Raw genomic sequence first — 27,961 nt, forward strand, 5'->3', positions numbered from 1 at the left:
TGACCTACCTCTAAGTCCTTAGGCCATGGTAAGAGTCTAGGATTCCTTACATTTTTTCACTTACTTAACTTGATCAAATAAAAGGATTTCTTTCCTTCACTCTAAATCTTGAAAGCAAGTTTCACATCACAAGAAAAAGTAGAAATCAAAGAAAGAAAATTCAGAAACAAAATGCTTTATGGTATAATATTATACTTTAAACGGTGATTTCATATATGCCATTTTTAGCTTACATTTTTAGTGACTGAACAAATTATTATTATCACTATTATTGGCAGATGGACAGTCAGTGCAATTTTTTTCTTGTAACTTATAGAATTCTGGAGTAGAAGTGTGATGAAGAATATAGTGGAGGGCTTCCCTGGTGGCGCAGTGGTTGAGAGTCCGCCTGCCGATGCAGGGGACACGGGTTTGTGTCCCGGTCTGGGTAGATCCCACATGCCGCGGAGCGGCTGGGCCCGTGAGCCATGGCCGCTGAGCCTGCGCATCTGGAGCCTGTGCTCTGCAACGGGAGAGTCCACAACAGTGAGAGGTCCGCGTACCACAAAAAAAAAAAAAAAAAAAAAAAAATAGTGGAATTGTATATATTCACATTCAACCGTGTTTGTTCAGAGAACAGTAAAATAAAAGTGAGAGTTAAAAACAATATAATTAAATTTAGATTCTCTATTGTTCTCAATGAGTTTCTGCTGTACAGTGTTCTTGTGCCTCCCATATTGTGAGCATGCTCTGTGGTTCTAGTGCTAGGTAGATATTTTTCTCTTAGCATAATTCCTAAACATTAGTAAGCTACTTCAACTGTGTTCAGTTGAAAACAGCAAACTGTTCCATATTACAAATAATCCTCGGGTGTGTTGCACTTATTGCAAGAGAGTGTACTGTGGTACTCTGTGGATGATTTAAAGTATTCCCAGTGTTGGGACTTCCCTGGTGGCACAGTGGTTAAGAATCCACCTGCCAACAGGGAACACGGGTTCGAGCCCTGGTCTGGGAAGATCCCACATGCTGTGGAGCAACTAAGCCTGTGCGCCACAACTACTGAGCCTGCGCTCTAGAGCCCAAGAGCCACAACTACTGAGCCCGTGTGCTGCAACTACTGAAGCCCATGCGCCTAGAGCCTGTGCTCCACAACAAAGAAGCCACCACAATGAGAAGTCCGCGCACTGCAACAAAGAGTAGCCCCCGCTCTCGCAACTAGAGAAAGCCCACGCACAGCAACAAAGACCCAAGGCAGCCAAAAAAAAAAAGTATTCCCAATGTTATTTTGAATTTATGTGATGTTTTGCTTTTAGTGCTATCTTTGGAACTTAACCCTGTGAGATTAGAGTGTCCTGAAAAGATAAATTTAGCTAATCTAAGGAAATTTGTGAGTTTATTTTTTTCCCAGCTATTCAGAATGATACCCATGGTTTTATATTTTAGTTTATATATTTTTACATTTGAAACCAACTAATACTGTTTTAACAATTAGAGTAATTTTACGATTTTCCCTAACTTTGATTTTTCTTTTTCTTTCTTAAAGGGAAACTATCTTAAGTGTCAAGGTCAAGTTTCCTGTATGTGTCTTGTCTATATCTGTGTATATCAAGTATGTGCTGTTTCGCGTTGTTTTTTTTTCTCATAGTGAATTTTCTAAAGCATTGTCTTGTCCAATCTTCCTTATAATTTATATACAAGAGGGGCCTAAAGTTAGAGGTGTAATTGTGTCAATAGAACAAAGAAAAGCAAACAAGTATAATTTAGAAGGAAAAAAAACTCTAGAGAGAAAAGTCCCCCTTTTTCTAAGAGTTGTAGCTCTCTATTGGCCCTGCAGAAGCCTCTGGTTCATTTTATTTTCTCTTTTTAAAAAAACTTCTTTTTTAAATTATTTTTTTCTTTTTATTCTGGCTCATTTTATTTTATTTTATTTGGCCGCACCACGTGGCTTGCAGGATCTTAGTTGCCCGATCAGGGATGGAACCTGAGCCCTCAGCTGTGAAAGCATGGAGTCCTAACCACTGGACCGCCAGGGAATTTCCATCTGGTTCATTTTCGACTGGGCTGGACAAACTGAATTTCAGTAACTTTATTCTTTTTAGTAAAAGTGAGACTTAAATATTATAACTAAATGTGACTTGTTTTTCTTTCTTTCTTTCTTTCTTTTTCTTCCTTTCCTTTCCTTTCCTTTCTTTCTTTTCTTTCTTTCCTTCCTGTGCGTTGGGTCTTTGTTGCTCCACACAGGCTTTCTCTAGTCGTGGTGAGCGGGGGCTACTCTTCGTTGCAGTGCGTGGGCTTCTCATTGTAGTGGCTTCTCTTGTTACAGAGCATGGGCTCTAGGCATGCAGGCTTCAGTAGTTGTGGCGCATGGGCTCAGTAGTTGTGGCTCGCAGGCTCTAGAGCACAGGCTCAGTAGCTGTGGTGCATAGGCTTAGTTGCTCTGCGGCATATGGGATCTTCCCGGACCAGGGCTTGAACCTGTGTCCCCTCCATTGGCAGGCGGATTCTTAACCAGTGCGCCACCAGGGAAGTCCCGTGACTTGTTTTTCTTACCCCTTGTTAGATATCTCATAATTATAGGTGTGTATGTATTTATATTTCTACACTCCCCATCTCTATCCTCAGAAGGATTTTAGGTGACTTGCTTTCCACCTAATTAAAATTATAAAATAGTTGATGTATACAAAAGAATATATATACCATATGTAGGTTATAGAGCATAATGAAATGAAAACTTGTGTATCTTCTACTCAGCTTAAGCACTACTAAAACTTTTTTTTTTTTTTTACTACTAAAACTTTTGAAGTCCCCATGTGAACCTTTCCTGATTATGTCCCCCTTTCTTTTCCCTCAGAAGTAACAGTGCCCTTAATTATGTTTATCATTCTCTTATTTTTCTTTCTATTTCTATACACATATCCCTAAATGTTATCATGTTTAGTTTTGCATAATTTTGAGAGGTAATGTGAGGGGACTAAGAGCACAAATTCTGGAGCCAGGCAAATCTGCCACTTAACTAACCATGTGATTTGGGCTAATTACTTAACTTTTCAGTGCTTGTTTCCTCATTCATGAAATAGAGATTAAAAATAGAATCTACCTGATAGGGCTATTGTGAGAATAAAATGAGTCATTATATGCAAAGTGCACAGTGTACAGTGCCTGGTACGCAGGCAGTATTCTCTGAGTTGTTAGTATTTGTATGAAGGAATCATAATATAAACAGTTTGCTTCCCTCCTCCCTCAACATGATTGTGAGATTCATCCATGTTGATAGTTATAGCTGTAGATGATTTATTTTTACTTCTTTTTCTCTTAATTAATTTTTTTATTTTTAAGAGTGTTTAAATTGAGGTCTTATTTTTATTTCTGCATGGTATTGTAATAGTGTGAATATTCTCTATTGCTTGTGTTGATGGATAATTAGATTCTAATGTTTATTTTACTGTTACAAATAATAAACAATGCTACACAGACATCTTGCACACCTTCTTGTGCACATGTTTAAGAGTTTCTCTAGGATATACACCTAGAGAAGGAACTGCTGAGTTGTAAGGGTATGTGAGTCTTCAACTTTCCTAGACAATGCCAAATTACCTATCAAAATGGTTGCACTAGTTTATGCTCCTGTAAGAGTATAAGAGTGCCCACTGCTCCATATTTTATTGTCTGATTCTTTAATATTTGCAAAACTGACAGATGTAAAATGGTATATAGTGTCTTTTTAAAAATTATTTATTTTTGGCTGTGTTGGGTCTTTGTTGCTGCACGCAGGCTTTCTCTAATTATGTCGATGGGCTTCTTGTGGTGGCTTCTCTTGTTGCGGAGCTTGGGCTCTAGGCATGCAGGCTTCAGTAGTTGTGGTGCATGGGCTCAGTAGCTGTGGCTCGCGGGCTCTAGAGCGCAGGCTCAGTAGTTGTGGCTCACAGGCTTAGCTGCTCTGTGGCATGTGGGATCTTCCCGGACCAGGGCTCGAACCCGTGTCCCCTGCATTGGCAGGCAGATTCTTAACCACCGCGCCACCAGGGAAGCCCAGAGACGGTATTTCTTAACAATCTGTAAACTTGCACATGAAACTCCTGTTAAAGTACCATTCACAGTGGATGCCTAATATTTATTATTTCTTCTTGTTCTTTTTTTGGTCTTTCCTGGGTAGAGCAAATTACCACGTGTGCTTGTAATCCTTCATACACTCGTATACCTAGGTAGTGTTCAAGAAATCTATTTATCTTGTCAAGCATGAGGTTAATTACCATGAAAAGTATGATAATTTAGCTGATCTTTTGATTAATATTATAGATAAGATTTCCTATTTGAAACAGTCGAGCAAATACTTTTAGAAAACTGCCTTTAATTCCAGCACTGGAAGTTAGTACACCTTTCTCCCATTTAAATACTCTAAATCTGATTTCAACAGATATTATATCAGCGAATAGTACATTTTCTAGAGCAGGCATGAAAACAAGATTCAGGAGCACTTCTAGTACTAACCGTCTGGATTCAGTTCACTGTCATCTGCTGGATTATTATAGTAGCCTCCTAATTGTCTCCCTGCTTCATTCTTGTTCTCTTCAATCTATTCTTAACCCAGCAGCCAAATGTAAAATATAGGTGCTTCCTTTTAGAACCCTTCAGTGGCTCCCCATTTCTCTCAGAGGAAAAACTAAAGTGTTTGGCCCACAGGGTCCTATATTACTTTGTCCTGTATAACCCATCTGGTCTCATCTCTCCTATTCTCTTGTCTTCATTTTGCACTGGACACACAGACCTTCTTTTGTTTGTCAGACACTCTAGGCAAGCTATCCCTTCAGGACCTTTGCATTAATTATTTTCTTTTTCTGGAACGCTCATCCTACTGCATGGCTCACTTTTTTACCTTCTTCAATTCTTTGCTCAAGTGTTACTTTCTTGGTTTAAAATTTCATCCCTGCCTCCAGTACTTCTAATCCCTCTCTTAACCCTGTTCATCTTTTTCTGCATAGCATTTACCACCTCTAACATACCACAGAGTGGTGGTGTTCGGGTAAATGTTTCACAATTAGTTCTCCAAGTATAGTTCCAACATGAATGATGGTTGATATTTTTGCTTGTTTAGTAAGATGAAAGTGAAGCAATGAAAATGTGTGTCCAATTTTCACTCATTTGTCATTGACGTAAGAGACTTCTTTGCTGAATCGGATAATAGTTTTCAAGTAATGGAAGAATATTTCCTCAAAATTTTTGTGCTATTCATAATGTAATGGTTATAGACACCACACACTTTTAAGTTCAATCTGCATGTTAACATTTTCTCCATCAGTTTCTTAGATCTAGACAATCACAGAACAATAAGTCAAGCAGTGATTGGTAGTTTTTGCCAAATTCTGTAGTTGAATACTTCCACCATGGCTGATTTCAAGTTACCAACATGAAGTCACTGAACTGAACGTGTTGTTGGAAAGAGATGTACAATAGCCCGGCATTAGATAGTATTTCTACCTTACAGATAGAAAATCATAAATAACCCCAAGAGCATAGATACTAGTAAAATGTAGTTAAAAAGAATAGGAAGTGATGAGTTTTTACCTTTGTTTTAAAGTAACTTATATAAGTTATGTAACATATAATTATAACATATAATTATAATTTAATTTGTAATAAAGGCTATGTTTAGCACCCAGTTCACAAACTTGCTGAAAATTTGACAGTTGGATCTTGTCAGTCAGCACACCACTGTGAATAATCTGGCTATTTATTTTCTGTCTATCTCCTTCATAGAGGCAGGGGTTTTGTTCTGTATTGGTTACTGCAGCATGGCATGGTAGGCAGTCAATAAATACTTGGTGACTGAATTTTAATTAAAATATTTGAGGTCTTTTATATATAATTTAAAATTAATGTAAATAAATGAACTAGGTGCTGAGTGAAAAATAAATTTTGTCTTCAAATAAATTGCAACTTTTTTCTTCATTTTTAAATATGAAGTTTTGATTATAACTAGCATAAAATTCTTGTTTCTCTGAATTATTGACCTAGATTATAAATAAAAGCATGTTACTCTGAAAGGGATGGAAAGATTTTCAAATTTGCCTTGCTGAGAGAAAGATATCATGTGATCCCTCTTTTATAAAAAGAAAAAATTGAAGCATATATGCACAGAGAAAAACAAAGGCGAAAACTCTAAAATGTTGATGGAGGTTATTTCTGCTTAGTGGGATTACAGGTCATTTGTATTTCATTCTTTGGATTTTTCTGTTTTTCCTGTTCTTTACAAGTCACATCTATTACATGAGAAAATTATTTTAAAATCAGCTTCCTTATCATACCCTAGTATAGTATTTTAGTTAAATGAGGAGGAAAGTAAAATATTACAAGTAGAATATATAGGGTGAAGAAAGAGAAAGAAGTGGGAAAGCCACAGAATATTTGAAAGGTCTGATCTTCATAGGATTATGCAGGAAAGCATTGGGAGACAAGGCTGGACTGTTGAAGATCCTGAAGTTTAATGTCTGAGTCTGGCATTCAGGAGCCTCCACAACTTGAACCCAACCTTTTTCCAGCCCAACAGTTTTTTAACACATTCAAGGAAGAATTTTAGGAATATTAATCTGGCACAACTATGTAAGGAGATTAGAGGAAAGAGGACTTGGAGTCCAGGGGCTGTTGCAGAGGTTCATGGATGAAGTGATTTTTCTGCCAGGGCAATTAGGAATAGAAATGCTGAATGGCTGAATACCAGAGATATTGATACCTATTCCCATCCAGTAGCACCTGTTGATGGACTTGGTATGGAAGAATTATGAAAAAGTGTCAGAGATGAATCTTAGAGTATGCTCTTCTTATTTCAAAGCTTTGATGGATGTAAAGGTGTTACATAGAAATAGGGAAGTCAGGAAGAAGAGCTTGTTTGAAAGGAAAGATAAATTGATTTGGAGACATTTGAATTGGAATTGGAAGTACAAGACTAGAAATCACAAAGAAGTCAGGGCTAAATATGAACTCTATGGGAGATAGAGAAAGAAAAGAATTTATGCTTATAATTAGTTGAATTTTAACCAATTTAAAAAAAATCTCAGTTCAGTATATAATCTGTGAATTCGGAGAAGGAAAGGTACAGTTTGTCATGAGCTATAACCTTACATATTAACAGGGACATTTTTAGTTTGCTAATAAGGTGACTTATGTTGATTGATTTTCAAATGTTGACTAACTGCATTTATTAGAAAAACTCCCATGTAGTCATGATATATTTTTAATGTATTTTTAAAATTTGATTTGCTAAAATTTTGTTTAGAATTTATGTATGTTCATGGGAGATATTGTTCTATCTATTTAAGAAGCTTAAATAATGTCTTTGTTTGGTTTTGGTGTCAGGTAATCTTAGCCTGATAGAATGATTTGAGAAATATTCCCTCCTCTTCAATTTTTTGGGAAGAGTTTGTGTAGAATTGGTATGATTTCTTCCTTAAATGTGTGGCAGAATTCACCAGTGAATCTGTTTAGCCCAGGAGTTGTATTTGTGGAAAGATTTTAAACTATAAATTCAGTTTCATTAATAGATATAGGACTATTTTGGGTTATCTATTTCTTCTTGAATAAGCTATGAAAGTTTGTAACTTTAAAGGAATTTTTTCATTTCATTTGAGTTGTTGAATTTATGGGCATAAACTTGTTCATAATATTCCCTTATTATTTTTAATATCTAGAATATTAGAGACAACACCTCTCTCATTCTTGATCTTGGTAATTTGTATCTTTTTTTCCCCCTAAATAGTCCAGCTATAGGTTTATCAGTTTTTTTAATCTTCTCAAAGAGCCAGCTTTTGGTTTCCTTTTCTCTATGTTTCTATTTTCCTACTTTATTGTTTTCTGCTTTGATTCCTACTATTTCCTTTTTTTCTGCTTACTTTGCATTTCTTTGTCCTTTTAGTTTCTATAAGTAGAAGCTAAGGTCATTGTTTTAAGTAAGACCTTTCTTATTTTCTAATATAGACGTTTAGTGCAGGGTTTCTCAGTAGTGACACTATTGTCATTTTAAGCTGGATAATTCTTTGTTGTCAGGGGCTGGCCTATGCATAGGATGTTTAACAGTATCTCTGGCCACTATCCATGAGATGTCAGTGGCATCTCCCCTAGTGCAACCAAAAATGTCTCCTCCAGATATTGCCAAACGCACAAGATTGCCCTTCCCACCCCCGGTTGAGAACCACCGGTTTAGTGCTATAAATTTCTAAGTACTGCTTTTGTTACATCCCACAAATGTTGATATATTTTGTTTTCATTCAGTTCAGAATACTTTCTAAATTCCTTTTCGATTTCTACTTTGACTGGTGGGCTATTTTGAAATGTGTTATTTATTAGTTTCCAAATATTTGGCAATTTAATTCCATTGTGGTCAGAGATCATACTTTGCGTGACTTGAAGCCTTTTAAATCTGAGACTTGTTTTATGGCCCAGAAAATGTTCTGTATTGGTAAATGTTCCACATGCACTTGATTAGAATGTATATTCTGTTGTCTTTGGGTGGAATATTCTATAAATGTCAGTCAGGTCATGTTGGTTGATAACTGTTGTTCAAGTCTTGCTGTTTATATCCTTGATGGTTTTCTTCCTACTTACTCTATTACTTATTGACGGGGGCGCATATAGCCACTCTAGCTTTCTTTTGACTTGTATTAATATGGTATACTGTTTTCTATCATTTTACTTTTAACCTATTTGTGTCTCTATATTTTAAGTGGGTTTATTTTTGAATTTTATTTTTATATTTTTAAACAGCAGGTTCTTATTAATTATCCATTTGATACATATCAGTGTATACATTGTCAATCCCAATCTCCCAGTTCATCACACCACCACCACCACCCCACCCACCACTTTCCCCCCTTGGTGTCCATACATTTGTTCTCCATGTCTGTGTCTTTATTTCTGCCCTGAAAACCGGTTCATCTGTACCATTTTTCTAGGTTTAAGTGGGTTTATTGTAGGCAGCACATGGTTGGGTCTTGCTTTTTTATCCAGCCTAATGAAGAGTTAGTCTGTTTGACTACTGGGGAGCTAGTATCACTGCTGAAGGTACTGTCTCCCCTAACAAGTCTATTCCACATTTCACTGGGGGAACATGTGACGATGGGGGCCAACACTCAGGACCATGGTGGACAGGGTGGAGGACTGGTGAGTACTGTTGTATCATCCTTGCTGTGCCTACCTGGGACCGGGCAGAGGCACATGAAGGCAGGCCAACCCTTTGGGGACCCTGTAGGAAGCCAGCAACTCTGCCTGAGAGAGATGAGACTTTTGGAATCAGACTTACATTGTTACTGACCAATCAAAACATTCACTGGCCTTACTACTCAGCTGAACCAGTTGTTGGATTGTGGACGGTCAAGGGGTAGATGCTAGGCTAGGGGCTCAGCACAGTGGCTGTTTACTATCTAGAATGCAAGCATTGCAAAAACTTAATCACTGCTATGGCTATGTTAATTCATACTGGCCAGTTATATAGTGTGTGCGCCTCTATTTATTCATGTTTGAGTGTGCTGGGTTTAATTCTACTTACTGTATCCTAACTCCTATTAGGAAAAATAGGGAAATAATGAGATCATCACAAGAAAAGTTTCACCTGTCGTGACTGCTTATGGTTGCCCTGATCTCTTCCCTGAACTTCAGGCTTATACATATCTCCACCTAGAAGCCCTATAAACAGACCCCTCAAATTCAACAATTCAGTTTGCTGAATTCATCTATCCAGTTTACTGAGGCCTAAAACTTAGGAGTCATATTTGGATTTCTCCTTCTTCCTCACCTTCTGTAATAAATTCCTGCTCTTGACTTTCCCCATAAAGAGAGTCCTGTTGATCAAGCAAAGCTGAGTTTATTAAACTTACTGCAGCAAGGGAGAGCACCACTTTGACAGAGCCTTGGTAGTTAGGGGAAGTTAGGAAAGGGTATTTCTAGGGTTTTGAGATCTGGACTCATGTGGTTTAAGGCAGGTCCTTCAAGGTGGGGAACTGGTTGGGATGGGCAAAGTTTGTGACACAATATTTAAAATTAGTGGACTTAACAAGAAAAGGTTCTTGAAGCAGTCTGTTATCCTGTCAGGAGCGCTGTTTGCCCTGATGTACAAATTGTTTGCCCAGATAAATTAGTTTGTAAAACTTTCCTGACACAGTGAAGCTAATGCTTGGCTTACAGTCTTATCATTTTCATTTTGGGCAAAATACTTTCCTGGAGCACAGTTACATCATGTTGAGTCAGTTAATTCATAGGTTTCCTGAATCTGTGTTTTGTTGATGCTGTTGCCTCTACCTGAAATATCTTTTCCCTCCTACTCTACACAGTATGTGGCTAATGTTTGTTCTTTTAAAACTTAACTCAGGTAGTATCTCCTACAGGAAATGTTTCCTGAACCTAGACTGCTTCTAGGCCATACTGTGTATAGTATTATTATTCCATTCCCCATATTGTGCAGAAATTAACCTTTTATAAGGGAAGAGAGCCACCAAAAGGCAAGTTGTCCTACAAATTTCTGTATCCACTAGCATTAGTAACAGGGCCCAGCACATGGTAAGTTTTCAAACAGTTTTTACTGACCCAAACAATTTGGGTCAGAGGGGGGAAGACCAAAGGAATAGGAGATAAGAGGTGATGATTTTTTTTTTTTTTTTGCGGTACGCAGGCCTTTCACTGTTGTGGCCTCTCCCGTTGCGGAGCACAGGCTCCGGACGCGCAGGCTCAGCGGCCATGGCTCATGGGCCTAGCCGCTCCGTGGCATGTGCGATCCTCCCGGACCGGGGCACGAACCCGTGTCCCCTGCATAGGCAGGCGGACTCTCAACCACTGCGCCACCAGGGAAGCCCAGAGGTGATGATTTAACTTTAAATTAATGTGATTGAGACAGCGTTGATGCACCCAAATGTAGGAATTTGAGTAAGAGAGTAAGACTTAAGAGTACAATTAGGAAATGATCATAGTTGGGGTAATAGTTTGTATTGATTATTTCTCCAAGAGTGATAATGCACAGAGAACACCAGTGGAGGACTGATATTTGGGGAATACCCTCAATGTGTAGGAGAAAGTAGAGGAAGCCCTCAAAGGCATCAGTAGAGACAGAAGTGAAGAAGATAAGCCAGAGGAGTAGAGTATGGGGACAGGGAAAGGCAGGGAGGAAACACGTGTACAAAGGAGAGCTGGAATTGTGGTGTCAAATTTTGCAGAGCATTTAAGGAATGAGAACTGTGAAAAGGTTTTCTGAATTTGGCAATTAAGTTGTACCTAGTGACCTTTGAAAATTCTAGTAGAATGGGGATTTCATTTTTTAAAAATTTAGAAAGGACAAAATAAGTTGGTTCTCAGGTTTTATAGTTACAAAAATATATTCTTTACCTGTATTCAACCAGGACTGTCATAAGGGATATGATTTTCTTTATTTGGGAGTAAAGTTCGACCTTTCTGAGGACCAATAGTAAACGTTACTTTGAATTAACTTTTTTTATTTTTTTCTTATTATCTGTTTTTTTTTTTTGTAAGCAAAATCATTATACATAGATTACTTGAAAACAGAATGTTTGGTTTCTTCCCTGTATTAATTATTATCTTAATTGCTAGATTATTTTACAGGCCAGTGGTAGTTACTCATTAAGAAGTAACAAGCAAGATACTATCATTGTGTATTTTCACTTTGCCAAGTTCATTTTAGAACAATTATAATTAATATCACTAATTTTCAAAAATTTCTGGCTGTGAAACCCTTTCCTTAAACTTTTACATGGAACCCCAACATGTAAATCAGAGAAAGTGGAGCTTGTCTGTTTGAAGCTGTGACAGGGACCTGAAGCTCCTCCTGAGAGTTTTGTCTAGTCTTCTAACCTTCTCTTCCCTTCCAAACAACTGGTGGTCCTGGGGACTCCTCTGTGGAAATCCTAGGGCTACCTAATGCATAGTTCAAGAATCACTGACACGTAATTTTCTTTGTAGAAATGCTGATTGCAAAGCATTTTAGTACTGAAAGTGACATGATATTTAGACCCCCCCCAAACCAATTGACACTTCCAGTCTGTTGTTTTATTGGTCAGTAGAGTGGTACAACAATAAATAGCTGCCCAAGAGCAAATAAATTTGTAATAGAGCTATTTAGACAGAGGTTGGATGTCTTCCTCTAAGGAAAGTTGCCAAAGTAGTTCCTTTGTCAGTGGGAGGTTGGCCTACTATTAAATGCAGTCTCTTCCAACATCGATGATTCTCTGGTCTTACATGTCTACATTTATCCTACCTAGTAAATATCATCTAATACGATGGGGTTTATCTTTCATTTCTTCAAATTTATAGTATGCCATATATATGACAGGCAGTGTATTAGATGCAGGGGTACTATTTAAACAAATAACTTTAAACAAACAAGATATAGCCTACCATAAAGGAAATAGAAAATTGCTGTAAGTCTTGAGGAGTAGAGTAATAGAGTTATCTGGAGGGTGTTCATGGGAATCACGTGAAATGCAAGGACGTAGACCAGATAGGGGCTTGTCAGAAAAAATGCTAGCTTCTATGAAGACTCTGAGCTGACTCTTTAAAGATGAGTAAACTTCAACAGAAGCAAATAGAGAAAGGTCTTTCTAGGCAGATGAAGGAACATGTACAGAGGCTCTGAAAGATAGCATGCCTTGTTTGGAGAACTGTAAGTAGTTTCATATGGCTGGAGCTTAGCATGTGAATGGGGCTGGTGAGTGAAGCCAGATTTAAAAAAGGACTGTGTTTGCCATGCTTGGGAATTTAGACTTTATCTTGAAAGTGATGTGACGCAATTGCAGGATTTTAAGCAGAGTAATTGCATGGTCAGATTTGTATTTTAGAAAGCACTCTTGCAGTAGTCAGGAGAACAGATCAGAATGGACCTCTCTTGGAAGCAAAGAGACCATTAAGTTGATAAGGTTTTGCAATGATTTAAGCAAAAATGAGGATAGTAGAACCGATGTGGTGGGTGGGGGAATTAATTCAGGATATACTAAGGAGGTAAGATCCATAGGTATTGGTCAGAGAAAGAATAGAAGTGGGGATGATTTTCAGGTGTTTGGGTTGGCCAGCTGGATAGGTGTGTGTAGTCTTTTTTTGCTAAGAGAAAGAAATTAAAAAGAAAGGAATCATATAGGCTTTTTGCCTCAAGATTCTTAGGGTGCCAACTTGAGCAAGGATATAGGTGCTTTTTATTTTCTTATATTTGTATTTGTGTATATTTTAAAAATGTGATATGAAAGTATATGACAGGATGTATTATCAAGGAAGGTTATGGAATTCTTTTTGGAAGTCTGTTAGATTAAGGTAGGCTGTCATTTAAGGTAGTTTAGGAATGAGTGATCTACTTAAAGGCAAAGGGATGGATTACCTTTTGTCGAGTCCTTTGATTGTTTAATATCTACCTCATCTCTATAAATCAACTTTGAATTGAGAAATAATAAATTGATTTTTAGAAAATCCAGAGATTTTTACATTACCATTCATCTGTCAGAATTTTTACCTTTTAAGAAAAACGTGTGGTAAGATTGGCCTGTCTGTGTAAATTAGCTAATTTGGTAATAGTTCTGCTGTGGCATTATGAACTTTAAAATACAAAATGATTTTTCCTCAGAATGCAAACTTTGATTTTCAAATCTTTCATTGCTGTTAATGTGGGAATTAATGTTCCATCCTTTGTTATTTAACACTCCTGACAGAGAAGATGTTTCCTCTATATAGCTTTGTCACATCATTTTCTCAAGTTAGGATCTCTTTTTTAGGCTGGTTGAGGTGCTTAAATCCCTCATGGAAAGAATGAGCAATGCTCCTTAACAGAAAACTGAAGGTATTGGTTTCAGATTTTGAGATTCGCCCTATAAAGGGACACTTAATCATTATGTTTATTCATTGGCTCTTAAATGCTCCATTGTTTCTTATCAGATAAGTCTTCCTTCCCTGTAGTTTTGTGATTTCTACTGTACCTTTGAAAGCATTAGAGAAGTGCCTCTTCCAGTAACAAAACAAAAACACTGACTGTAGTTTAATACTTTTAAATTTACAGAGTTAATGATGAGACTTGGACCTTTGTGATCGAAAACTGTTAGATTACTTTCATATCTGTAATTATTATGAATATGAAAGTACATTCTGATGTCATACTACTTGCAAGAAATTTCTTCTTTAGAATAATGTAATCCTAGAACTTTTTCTTCTTTAAGTATGTTTAAAGGAAACTTTATTTCTTTTTATAAAATATCTTTTACAAAAGGCTATTAAAGTCCCTGCTTTGCTTAGTGTCTTCTGATAGTAAGCCAAAAAGATCCCCAAATATCAGTGTTCCAGAATGTTTTTTTCTTAATAAGGATCAAAGTTTTCAGAATATTTTCAAAAATTGTTAGCAGTTTATAATTTGGCTACAGGTACACATTTCCTTATTCAGGAGTTAGAATGGATTTGAGAGGTAGATCAGGAGGAATACTCATTGGATTATTGCAGTTAAAGTGCTTGAAAGTTCTTAGAATAACATCTCTTCAGATCCTACAACAGGTTATTGTTGTTTTACAAGAATAGCATTATAATTGTCTTTTCAAAAAGTGAAGTGATTTGTTTGTTTGAACCTAGAGTTACTCTAAGAGGAAGTATACTAATTGCTCATTTCCCCCTAAAACAAAACCTTTAATTTGGAATACTAGTTTTTTATTAGGACGGTAATCCAAACTTTAAATATGTGAGAAAGTAATAACTTCCTTTTCATACTTCTTTTACAGCTTGTAAAAATTAAAATGAATAAACTACGGCAAAGTTTTAGGAGAAAGAAAGATGTTTATGTTCCAGAGGCCAGTCGTCCACATCAGTGGCAGACAGATGAAGAAGGAGTTCGTACTGGAAAATGTAGCTTCCCAGTTAAGGTAAGAGCTCATGTTTCTATAAATCTAGATGTGGAAAAGAATTGACAGTTTATTATATGTGAAATTCCATTAATTAGGACAGTTAAAAGAAAACACTCTAAAAGCTAATCCCTTTATATTCTGCTTCAATGATAGCATTAGTAAGAAGAAAAACAGATTATAATTAATGATTTTTCTCTTTATATTTAAATAAGAATTTCTTGTATATAATCTGGAATCACTACAAATAAAATCACTTCCTTTTTTAAATTTAATTTATTTATTTTTGGCTGCGTTGGGTCTTCGTTGCTGCGTGCGGGGCTTTCTCAAGTTGCGGCGAGCGGGGGCTACTCTTCATTGCGGTGCCTGTGCTTCTCATTGTGGTGGCTTGTCTTTGTTGCAGAGCACGGGCTCTAGGCGTGTGGGCTTCAGTAGTTGTGGCTCATGGGCTCTAGAGCGCAGGCTCAGTAGTTGTGGCGCATGGGCTTAGTTGCTCTGCATTACGTGGGATCTTCCTGGACCAGGGCTTGAACCCGTGTCCCCTGCATTGGCAGGTGGATTCTTAACCACTGAGCCACCAGGGCAGTCCCAAGATCACTTCTGATGAGAATACTAATCCTGAAATATCTAAAAGTCCTGAATTATCAAGAATCACAAGAATCAAATTATTTTCAACAGGATATGCTTACTAAGTGGTGGGACAGAGGAAGCTGGCGTCTGCCTTCTTAAATACAGGCCTGGTATGTTCTAGAAAAGCTTAAATGGGAAGAGTTAAGTCAGAAGGAATTTCCTCTTTAATCTTGTAACTTTTAATCACGTAGAGGTTATTTAAACTAATGCTGTCATTTGTCAGATCAGAAAAAGGAAGCTTAAAGAGGTTAAGAACATAGTGAAGATCTAGGGAAGCGGGTGCCGTGCAGGTGCTTTTTGTTACTGCTACTTGAGACTGGAGAAGAAGGCTCTGTATTTAAGGTCATGGAAGAAATAAACGTACATGCTATACTGCTTAGTGAAAAGAAGCAATTAATAGTATAAACATGCTATGAGATGTATTAAGTATGAGGACAAAAAATAGAAGGAACTACAACAAAATGTTAATATCTTGAAGAAAAAAATTTAGTTTAATATAAAGTGTTAGCATTTTTCTCTATTTTTTGGTATATTCTTATGTGTGAATATGCTTATTGTGATTTTCTGCTCCTTTTTACTGCCTCAGTACTATGATTGAAACATGGACTAAAGTCTCAGAAAGAAAAACAATCAATATGACAGGAAAAGTGCTTTTGAGAATCTATAGGTTAAATTAATACATGATTTTTAAAATACACAAATTATCCACAGTCTGTCAATAATGAAACATTTTCCTAATCACTTAGCTTTGTCTACGCAACTCATTTCCTGAAACTTCTTTTATAGGAATAATAAACTTAGTATTTAATTTTAAATGCTTAGTATGATATTAAAATACAAACAAAACAAAACACCTCTCTTACATAAAAACTAACACTCTTCTCTATTACCCCACACCCAGCCAAACAGTAGGTTCTTTTTTTTTTTTTAATAAATTTATTTATTTATTTTTGGCTGTGTTGGGTCTGTTGCTACACATGGGCTTTCTCTAGTTGCGGCGAACAGGTTACTCTTGGTTGCAGTGAGTGGGCTTCTCATTTTGGTGGCTTCTCTTGTTGCGGACCACAGGCTCTAGGCACACAGGATTCAGTAGTTGCAGCACACAGGCTCAGTAGTTGTGGCTTGTGGGCTTTAGAGTGCAGGCTCAGTAATTGTGGCGCACGGGCTTAGTTGCTCCGTGGCATGTGGGATCTTCCCGGACCAGGGCTCGAACCCCTGTCCCTTGCATTGGCAGGTGGATTCTTAACCACTGCACCACCAGGGAAGCCCAGTAGGTTCATTTTGATTATACAAATTGAGTATTAAGTATATCGAAGTCGGGCTTCCCTGGTGGCGCAGTGGTTGAGAGTCCGCCTGCTGATGCAGGGTACACAGGTTCATGCCCCGGTCCGGGAGGATCCCACATGCCGCGGAGCAGCTGGGCCCGTGAGCCATGGCCGCTGAGCCTGCGGTCCGGAGCCTGTGCTCCGCAACGGGAAAGGCCACAACAGTGAGAGGCCCGCGTACCGCAAAAAAAAAAAAAAAGTATATCGATATGGGTACTGTTACACATTGTTGATTGCTTGGAGGATACTTTGCAGCCTTATAGGAGGACAATTTGGAAATATCAGTTAAAATTTTAAACGCACTTTTCATTTGACCAGCAATTTTACATTTAAGAATTACGTTTAAGTACATCCATAGATATACACTGGCATGAGTGATCATTCTAGCAGTTTGTTTATAATAGTAAAAATCTGGAAACAAGTTAAATGCCATCATTCTGGGATTGGGTAAAGAAATTATGACATCAATTATGGGGAATTCTTTGACACTTAAAGTAAGAATAAGGTAGATCTGTATTCACATATTTGGTAAATTATTTTGAATACCTGCTATGTGCCAGACAGATGCTAAGTGGTAAGCAAATAAGATATAGTTCTTGCTCTTGTAGAGTTTATAGTCTCCTTATGGGAGAGATACACTTTAATTAGATATTTGTGTTAATAATATATGATTACAAACCGAGATATGTGCTTTTTAAAACTTTTTTTCTCTTTAAAAAATTGTTTTTGAAATATAGTTGATATACAATGTTGTGTTAGTTTCAGGTATAGAGCAAAGTGATTCAGTTATATATATATATTCTTTTCTTTATATTCTCTTCCATTATAAGTTATTATAAGATACTGAATATAGTTCCCTGTGCTATACAGTAGGTCCTTGTTGGTTGTCTATTTTATATATAGTAGTGTGTATATTTTAATCCCAAACTCCTAATTTATCCCTCCCCCACCCCTTTCCCCTTTGTTAACGCTATGTTTGTTTTCTATGTCTGTGAGTCTATTTTTGTTTTGTAAATAAGTTCATTTGTATCTTTTTTTTTAAGATTCCACATATAAGTGATGTCATATGATATTTGTCTTTATCTCTGTGGCTTACTTCACTTAGTGTGATAATCTCTAGGTCCATCCATGTTGCTGCAAGTGGCATTATTTCATTCTTTTTTATGGCTGAGTAATATTCCATTGTATTTACCACATCTTCTTTACCCATTCGTCTGTCGTTGGACACTTAGGTTGCTTCCATGTCTTGGCTATTGTAAATAGTGCTGCTGTGAACATTGGAGTGCATATATCTTTTTGGATTATAGTTTTCTCTGGATATATGCCCAGGAGTGGGATTGCTGGATCATGTGGTAGATCTATTTTTAGTGTTTTAAGAAACTCCATACTGTTCTCCATAGTGGCTGCACCAGTTTACATTCCCACCAACAGTGTAGGATGGTTCCTTTTCCTCCACAGCCTCTCCAGCATTTATTATTTGTAGACTTTTTGATGGTGGCCCTTCTAACTGGTGTGAGGTAGTACCTCATCGTAGTTTTCATTTGCATTTCTCTAATAATTAAGTCAAGCATCTTTTCATGTGCTCTTTGGCCATCTGTATGTCTTCTTTGGAGAAATGTCTACTTAGGTCATGTAAGTAGACATTTTTGATTGGGTTGTTCATTTTTTTGATACTAAACTGTATGAGCTGTTTGCATATTTTGGAGATTAATCCCCTGTCCGGCGCATCATTTGCAAATGTTCTTTCCCATTCTGTAGGATGTCTTTTTTTTTTTTACCTTTTTTTTTTTTTTTGGCTGTGTCGGGTGTTACTTGTGGGATCTTCGTTGTGGCATGTGGGATCTTTGTTGTGGTATGCAGGATCTTTCCTTGCAGCGCATGGCATCTTCTCTGCAGCGCGAGGGCTTCTCTCTAGTTGTGGCGTGCAGGTTTTCTCTTTCTCTAGTTGAGGTGCGCAGGCTCAGTAGTTGTGGCACGCACGGGCTTAGTTGCCCCACGACATGTGGGACCTTAGTTCCCTGACCAAGGATCGAACCCGTGTCCCCTGCATTGCAGGATGTATTCTTTACCATTGGACCACCAGGGAAGTCCCTGTAGGTTGTCTTTTTGTTTTGTTTATGGTCTGTTTTTCTGTGCAAAAGCTTTTAAGTTTAATTAGATCACGTTTGTTTGAGGTAAGTGCTTTTTAAAAGGGAATCTGGTTCTGTAAGAACGTGTAACAAAAAACTTGACTTAGACTACAGGATCAGGGAAGGCTTCCCTGAGAAAATAAAGTTTGACCTGATATCTAAAGACTGAGTAGGAATGAATTAGGTACAAAGATAGGCAGAACATTTCAAAATTATGGGAAGTGTATATACATAGGCCCTGGTGGTGGGAGGAAAGAATAGCAAGGAGCTAGAGGAAAGCTGTAGTATAGGAAGTTAGATGAACCTGGAAAGAAGTAAGGCAGAGCTTTGTAGGCCATGTTAAGGATTTTAGGCTTTTAGAGTAATGGGAAACCATTAAGTGGTGTGTTGTTCATTACTTGTTTATTTTATTATGATAAAATATACATAACAAAAAAATTTAATAACATTCATATTGTTGTGCAGTCATCAGCACTATCTATCTCCAGAACTTTTTCATCTTCCCAAACTGGGACTCTAGCTGCAGTTGTTTGGAGGTCACCCATAGTGGTTACAAGGAATCTGGTGAAAGATTGCTAATCCAGAGGGGAGATAATGGTAGGCTGGACTAGGGTGGTGACTGTGGAGATGAAAAGAAATGAAGTAAATTGAAAGATAATTGAGATAAAGGCAACAGGAATTGGAGACAGATTGGAGCTAGGAAATGCGCACGGGCTTTCTGTAGTTGCAGCAAGTGGGGGCTACTCTTTGTTGGGGTACACGGGCTTCTCGTTGCAGTGGCTTCTCTTGTTGCAGAGCATGGGCTCCAGGCACACAGGCTTCAGGAGTTGTGGTTCTTGGGCTCTAGAGTGCAGGCTCAATAGTTGTGGCTCATGGACTTTGTTGCTCCATGGCATGTGGGATCCTCCCAGACCAGGGCTCAAACCCATGTCCCCTGCATTGGCAGGCAGATTCTTAACCACTGCGCCACCAGGGAAGCCCAGTATGTATATTTTAATCCCACTACTACTTTATCCCCCCCCCACCCCTTTCCCCTTTGGTAACCCTAAATTTGTTTTCTATGTCTGTGAGTCTATTTCTGTTTTGTAAATAAGTTCATTTTTATCTTTTTTTTTAGATTGCACATATAAGTGATATCATGATATTTGTCTTTCTATGGCTTACTTCACTAAGTGTGATAATCTCTAGGTCCATCCATGTTGCTGATAATGGCATTATTTCATTCTTTTTTATGGCTGAGTAATATTCCATTGTATGTATGTATCACATTTTCTTTACCCATTCATCTGTTGATGGACACTTAGGTTGCTTCCATGTCTTGGCTATTGTAAATAGTGCTGTTACGAACATTGGGGTACATGTATCTTTTGGATTATAGTTTTCTCTGGATATATGCCCAGGAGTGGGATTGCTGGATCATATGGTAGCTCTATTTTTAGTTTTTTAAGGAACCTCCATACTGTTCTCCATAGTGGCTGCACCAGTTTACATTCCCACCAACAATGTAGGATGGTTTCTTTTCCTCCACAGCCTCTCCAGCATTTATTATTTGTAGACTTTTTGATGGTGGCCCCTCTAACCAGTGTGAGGTGGTACCTCAGTAGTTTTGATTTGCATTTCTCTAATAATTAACATTGTTGAGCATCTTTTCATGTGCCTTTTGGCCATCTGTATGTCTTCTCTGGAGAAATGGCTATTTAGTCTGTTCAGTAACTCTTAAGAATTTATTTTCTTTGTGGAGTAAAATGCAGTAAGATTACGTGATATTGTTAGGGAATAGTTGATGATATCTGATTATTTGAAGTTAGGATTTGAACTTCGGCAGTCTAGATTTAGAGGGTTGTGTTCTTAAGCACTGTTATAATTTTATAACACAATGTGTGAATTAAAAATTACTTTATTAAAACAGTCTTGAATATAATTAAACTTTAAAAATTTTCATGATATATGCTTTTCATTCATATGATATATGCTTGTGGCTAAAAAACAACAGTGCCTTCCCTACCCCTAATCCCACTCCCCAATGACACTTAACCATTTTTATTTCTGCTTCCCATTGGTAATATTTTAAGTTCTTTAGATAATATGATTTTACTGTCTGTTCTTCATTTACCAATGCTTATCATTGGTCCTCCACTATAAAGAAGAGAAAGGGTGATTTAACCCACACATCCTGCCCTTCCATCTTCTCTGTGCCCCTTCTCCACCACACAGACTTCAGGGATTAGATTATTTTTACTTTTTTCTCTTGGTTTCCTATACTCATAAAATTTTTGTTCTATTAATTTTAGATGGTATGTCTTCATTCCCTACCATGTAATATAAAAATACTAAAACCCTTTGTTCTCTTACCTTCTAACTGATATCGACTGTGCTTTTCTTTTTAACATTATATAGGTCAATAATATTTGCATTCTACACCATAAATTGTCTCCCTTTCTTTGTCTTGAGTTTATTGTAAAAGTTTTCATTATTATGACTCTTATTATTGTTTAATGTAGCACTAAGTAATGTGTACATTTCCTTCTCTGTCCAGTAATTCATTGATGTAGTCAAAAGATATTCACTGAGTGCCTGCTGTGTTGTAGGCATCTAGGCACTGGGAACACAAGGGAACAAAACAGACAAAATCCTTGCACAGTGCATACATTCTAGTGGGTGTTAACAATGAACAAATAAATGTACCTGGCATACAAAAAGGAAATTAGGTGTTAAGGGAGTATGTGGAGGGTGAGATTTAAAATAGGTTGCTCTGGGAATCCCTCACTGAAAAAGTGATTTTTTAGGAAAGACCCAAAAAAAGTAAGAAAGCAACATTCAGGTGTCTGAGGAAGCAGATTGTAGACAGTGGGGCAGCAAGTGCAAAGGCTCTGGGGTAGGAGAAAGCCTGGTGTGTTGGAGGCACAGCAAGGAGGCCAGTGTCTTTAGAGCAGATGGCACAAGTAGAGGTGAGATCAGGTAAGTAGCAGGGTCCCCTGATTATGCGTGTAGTTTAGTACTTCTCGGTACTATCAGAACTATCACCTGTTAATTTACTAGTTATATAACCTTGTCTAAAGCACGTAACTTTTTTGACACCTAGTGTCTCATTTGGAAGGTGAAGTTTTTTGATCTCTTTAAGTTCTTTTAAGCTTTAAATTTACATGATTAGATTTAGTACATATGCTTAGTTTAGTGGGTTTTTTTTGGCTGCACTGCGCAACTTGTGGGATCTTAGTTCCCTGACGAGGGATTGAACCCTGGCCCTTGGCAGTGAAAGTGCGGAGTCCTAACCACTGGTCCACCAGGGAATATACTTAGTTTAGGTCACTTGTTCAAATGTAATTGTATTATTCCAAATTTATACTTAAAGAATAGTCCATTTTAATTTAACTACTCCTTTTTGATTAAAGACCCTAAACAAATTCTGATGTCATGTTCTGCACATCTGCATCCTGTATTTGCTAAATAACATAGGCTATGTATGTGATAATGTGCCTTGTAGCTTCTTATAAATTAATGATTCTGTCACTTTTTGTTAATGCTGGGAACTGCTGACTGTACAGTCTCTCACATCAGAGCTCTGCAATTTCTTCTCATGGATAACAGTCAAAGCAGGGGGGAAATCTACTTTTTAAATAATTTTTTTCAAGAAAAGGAAAAATGACTTAATTCATCCAAGAATGAAATTCCACATACTAGTTTTTCTAAACTACTTTTTGTGAATAAAAGCCCCTGACAGAGGGAGTTTGGAAATGGTATACAGACAAAAGACGTTCCAGAGTCAAATATTTTAGCCATTAAAGCATAAATCAGCTGCAGTTCTTCAGTGAGATAGTGTCTCAGAGAAGAAAAGAGACCTCTTTAATAATGTTTTTTCAATTGGCATGTTTTTCTCATAGTCTAATAAGACACAAGGCTGATTTCCATCTCCACATTTCTAAAATAGATTATGCGACTGAGTTAGTCCATATATGAGATACTTTTGTTTTCTTCTTTCCACCAAGCCTTCCCTCCTTTTTTTTTTTTCCTGGCATAAATACCCATATGTGACCAGTTGAGATGATCAAGATGATAGAATAAAATCCCTTGGAAACACTTTGAAACCTCTATTCATTTCTCAGCACCTAAAGGTAACTCAAAGAACATAAAACCCTACTTTCTCATTTTATTATTAATATAAAATGGAAACAGAGGTTAAATAACTCAGAGGTAGTATTAGAAATGAACCTTAATAAAAAACAAGAAAGAAAACATATATAAGGGAATCCCCTGGTGGTTCAGTGGTTAGGACACCACATGTTCACTGCCAAGAGCCCAGGTTCAGTCCCTGGTCGGGGATCCCACAGGCTATGTGGTGCAGGCAAACCCCCCCACCACCACACACACACAGATAGGTGATACTAGAGATAAGAAAATGTGAAGGGACTTCCCTGGTAGTCCAGTGGTTAAGATGCCATGCTTCCACTGCATGGGGCGCGGGTTTGATCCCACACACCACGTGGCGCAGAAAAAAAAAAGAAAGAAAATGGCGAGACCCAATTACAGACTAAATATGTGAATACTGTATAGTTTGATAAATTTGAAAATTTAGATTAAGAATATTCTATGAAAATATGCATTATTAAAATTAGCTAAAGTACAAGCATAAAAGTTGAATAGACCCCTAACCATGAAGGAAATAGAGAAAGTTATTAAAACTCCAAAGCTGGGCTTCCCTGGTGGTGCAGTGGTTGAGAGTCCACCTGCCGATGCAGGGCACACGGGTTTGTGCCCCGGTCCAGGAAGATCCCACATACTACGGAGTGGCTTGGCCCGTGAGCCATGGCCGCTGAGCCTGCACGTCCGGAGCCTGTGCTCCGCAACGGGAGAGACCACAACAGTGAGAGGCCCGCGTACCACCAAAAAAAAAAAAAAAAAAAGCAAAAAAACTCCAAAGCTATCCCCAAAAGACTTAGTATAGATGGTTTTACAGGTCAGTTTTCTTTCACAACCTTGAAGTATAACTCTTATGCTATTTAACTGTACCAGAGCTGACGGGGGAAAAAAATAAAGAAAGGGAAGAAAAAGAGGACAGTTTCCAATTTTTTTTAAGGCATTAACAAAATCCTGATACAACTACCTAACAAAGATAAAACAAACACAAAAAATCATAGACCAACTCCACTTAAGAATATAGATGAAAAACTAGGCAGAAAAGTAGAACAAATGGGATCTAAAAGTAAGGTTTAACTCAAGAATCCACAAATGATTCAGTATTAGGAAATTTGATATAGTTCATCAAATTGATGGACCTAAGAGGAAAGACTTCATCATTGCAATGGAAGCGACATTGAAGGACTCACACTTTTTGATTTAAAAACTTAGTACAAAGCTTAAGTAATCAGACCATTGTAGTAATGGCATAAGGAGAGATGTATAGAACAATAGAATAGAATTGAGAGTACAAAAATAAACCTAAACATCTATGGCCAACTGATTTCTGACAAGAGTACCGAGACCATTCAATGGGGAAAGAATAGTCTTTTCAGCAAATGGTGAAGGGACAACTGGATTTCCACGTGGCAAAAAATGAAACTGGGGGCTTCCCTGGTGGCACAGTGGTTGGGAGTCCGCCTGCCGATGCAGGGGGCACGGGTTCGTGCCCTGGTCCGGGAGGATCCCACATGCTGCGGAGCGGCTGGGCCCGTGGGCCATGGCCGCTGGGCCTGCGCGTCTGGAGCCTGTGCTCCACAGCCGGAGAGGCCACAACGATGAGAGGCCCGCATACCGCAAAAAAAAAAAAAAAAAAAAAAGAAGAAGCTGGACTCCTACCTCACACCATATACAAAAATTAATTCAAAATGGATCAACAACCTAACTAGAAGAGTAAAACCATAAAACTCTTAGCTGATAACATGGGGATCTCTTCGTGACCTTCATATACATGACACCAAAAGCATGAGCAAAAAAGGAAATAATATACGAACTGGACTTCATTAAAATTAAAAACTTTTGTGCATTGATGTCAAGAAAGTGAAAAGAGAACTACAGACTGGGAGAAAACATTTGGAAATCATATGTCTGATAAGAGTCTAGTATCCAGAATATATAAAAGAACCTGATTTAAAAAGGGACAAAGGACTTGAATAGAAATTTCTCCAAAGAAGATACACAAATGGCCAACAAGCACATGAAAAGATAGTCAGCATCATTAGTCATTAAGGAAATACATATCAAAACCACAGTGCAGTACCACATCATGTCCACTTGGATGCCTATACTTAAAAAAACAAAAAGGAAATCAAGTGTTGATGAGCATGTGGAGAAACCAGAACCCTCTTACATTGCTGATGGGAATGCAAAATGGTTCAGCTTCTGTGAAAAGCAGTTTAGTGGCTCCTCAAAAAGCTAAACATAGAATTACCATATGACTCAGCAATTCTACTCCTAGGTGTACACCCAAAAGAGTCAAAAACAGATACTCAAATAAATACCTGTACACTCATGTCTAATAGCACCACTATTCATGATAGCTGAAAGGTGGAAACAGCCCAAATGTCCTTCAGTGGAAGAATGGAAAAACAAACTATGGAAATACATCAGCTATAAAAAGCAATAAAGTACTCATACATACTACAGTGTGGTGACCCCATACCACAATGTGATGACCTCAAAAACAGTATGCTAAGTGAAATATATCAGACATGAAAGGTCACATATTGTATGATTCCATTTATATGAAATATCCAGAATAGGTAAATCCATAAAGACAGAATGCAGGTTATTGATTGTTAGGGCCTGTGTGGAGGGGCATTGGGAAGCAAATGCTTAATAGGTACAGGTTCCTCTTATGGTGTAAAGAAAATGTTTTGACTATAAAGCTACTATAAAGTATGGTACTGGCGCAAAAACAGAAATACAGATCAATGGTACAGGATAGAAAGCCCAGAGATAAACCCATGCACCTGTGGTCACCTAATCTATGACAAAGGAGACAAGAATATACAATGGAGACAAAGCAGCCTCTTCAATAAATGGTGCTGGGAAAACTGGACAACTGCATGTAAAAGAATGAAATTAGAACACTCCCTAACACCATATACAAACATAAACTCAAAATGGATTAAAGACCTAAATGTAAGACCAGACACTATAAAACTCTTAGAGGAAAATATAGGAAAAACACTGACATAAATCACAGCAAGATCTTTTATGACCCACCTCCTAGAGTAATGAAAATAAAAACAAAAATAAGCAAATGGGACCTAATTAAACTTAAAAGCTTTTGCATAGAAGATGAAAAGACAGCCCTCAGAATGGGAGAAAGTATTTGCAAATGAAGCAACAAAGTATTAATCTCCAAAATATACAAACAGCTCATGCAGCTCAATATCAAAACAACAAACAACCCAATCAAGAAATGGGTGGAAGACCTAAGTAGACATTTCAGCAAAGAAGACATACAGATGGCCAAGAGGCATATGAAAAGTTGCTCAACATCACTAATTATTAGAGAAATGCAAATCAAAACTACCATGAGGGCTTCCTTGGTGGCACAGTGGTTGAGAGTCCGCCTGCCGATGCAGGGGACATGGGTTCGTGCCCCGGTCCAGGAAGATCCCACATGCCACGGAGTGGCTGGGCCCGTGAGCCATGGCCACTGAGCCTGCGTGTCTGGAGCCTGTGCTCTGCAACGGGAGAGGCCACAACAGTTAGAGGCCCCCGCGTACCGCAAAAAAAAAAAAAAAAAAAAACTACCATGAGGTATCACTGGTCAGAATGAGCATCATCAGAAAATCTGCAAACAATAAATGCTGGAGAGGGTGTGGAGAAAAGGGAACCCTCTTGCACTGTTGGTGGGAATGTAAATTGATACAGCCACTGTGGAGAACAGTATGGAGGTTCCTTAAAAAACTAAAAATAGAACTACCATACGACCCAGGAGTCCCACTACTGGGCATATACCCTAAGAAAATCATAATTCAAAAAGACACATGCACCCCAATGTTCACTGCAGCACTATTTACAATAGCCAGGACATGGAAACGACCTAAATGTCCATCGATAGATAAATGGATAAAGAAGATGTGGTCCATATATATAATGGAATATTACTCAGCCATAAAAAGAAATGAAATTGAGTCATTTGTAGAGATGTGGATGGACCTAGAGCCTGTCATACAGAGTGAAGTAAGTCAGAAGGAGAAAAACGAATATCGTATGTTAACACATATGTGTGGAATCTAGAAAAATGGTACAGATGAACCTATTTTCAGGGCAGGAATAGAAAGGCAGACATAGAGAACGGACATGTGGACACAGTGGGGCAAGGAGGGGTGGGATGAATTGAGAGATTAGGTTTGACATAAATACACTACCATGTGTAAAATAGATAGCTAGTGGGAACCTGCTGTATAGCACAGGGAGCTCAGCTTGGTGCTCTGTGATGGCCTAGTTGGGTGGGATGTGGAGGGAGGGAGGTCCAAGAGGGAGGGGATGTGTGTATGCATATGGCTGATTCACTTCGCTCTGCAGCAGAAACTAACACAACATTGTAAAGCAATTATTGTCTAATAATAAATAAAAAAATGTTTTGGAACTAGATAAAGGTGGAGATTGTACAACATTGTGAATATACTAAATGCCACTGAATTATTCACTTTAAAATGGTTAATTTTATGTTATGTGGATTATATCAGTAAAATGGAAACATTAAAAGTATTATTTTTCAATCCTGATAAATCTTCTTATCAAAATCAGAATAGCATAATACTTTCTTTCAATGACTGAAAAACTATCCCAGAGTCATGCATAATGGTGAAAGATGTACAATGAATTCAGGAGGAAAGTCAGGTTGTTCTTAAACATTATTATTATTCGACAGTGATTGAGAAATGGTAGTAAGTACCTTTGGATAAGAAAATAAACAAAAGTTGTAAATGTGGGAAATCCAGATATTTTCTGTATTTTCTTTTTCTGCAGATGATGTCTATCTGAAAAACCCAAGAGAATCAACCCAAAAAACTGTTGAAAATGATAGGAAATTCTAGTATTTTGGCTGCTTTTAAGATAGACTGAAATC

General features: G+C 37.7%; 1 protein-coding gene across 13 annotated transcripts in view; it reads left to right on the top strand.

Moving 5' to 3' along the window:
- Window positions 1-27,961, top strand: part of NUMB (NUMB endocytic adaptor protein) — a 174,007-nt gene that overhangs the window by 98,934 nt on the left and 47,112 nt on the right. For all 13 annotated transcript variants that reach the window (XM_060004253.1, XM_069540424.1, XM_069540421.1 and 10 more), the window contains one exon: window positions 14,715-14,855. In XM_060004253.1, coding sequence (XP_059860236.1) covers window positions 14,730-14,855 — 126 coding nt within the window. In that variant the 5' untranslated portion in view covers window positions 14,715-14,729. The remainder of the gene's footprint in view (window positions 1-14,714; window positions 14,856-27,961) is intronic.

Source organism: Delphinus delphis, chromosome 2 (assembly GCF_949987515.2).
Source record: "Delphinus delphis chromosome 2, mDelDel1.2, whole genome shotgun sequence".
NCBI classification, from domain to species: domain Eukaryota; kingdom Metazoa; phylum Chordata; class Mammalia; order Artiodactyla; family Delphinidae; genus Delphinus; species Delphinus delphis.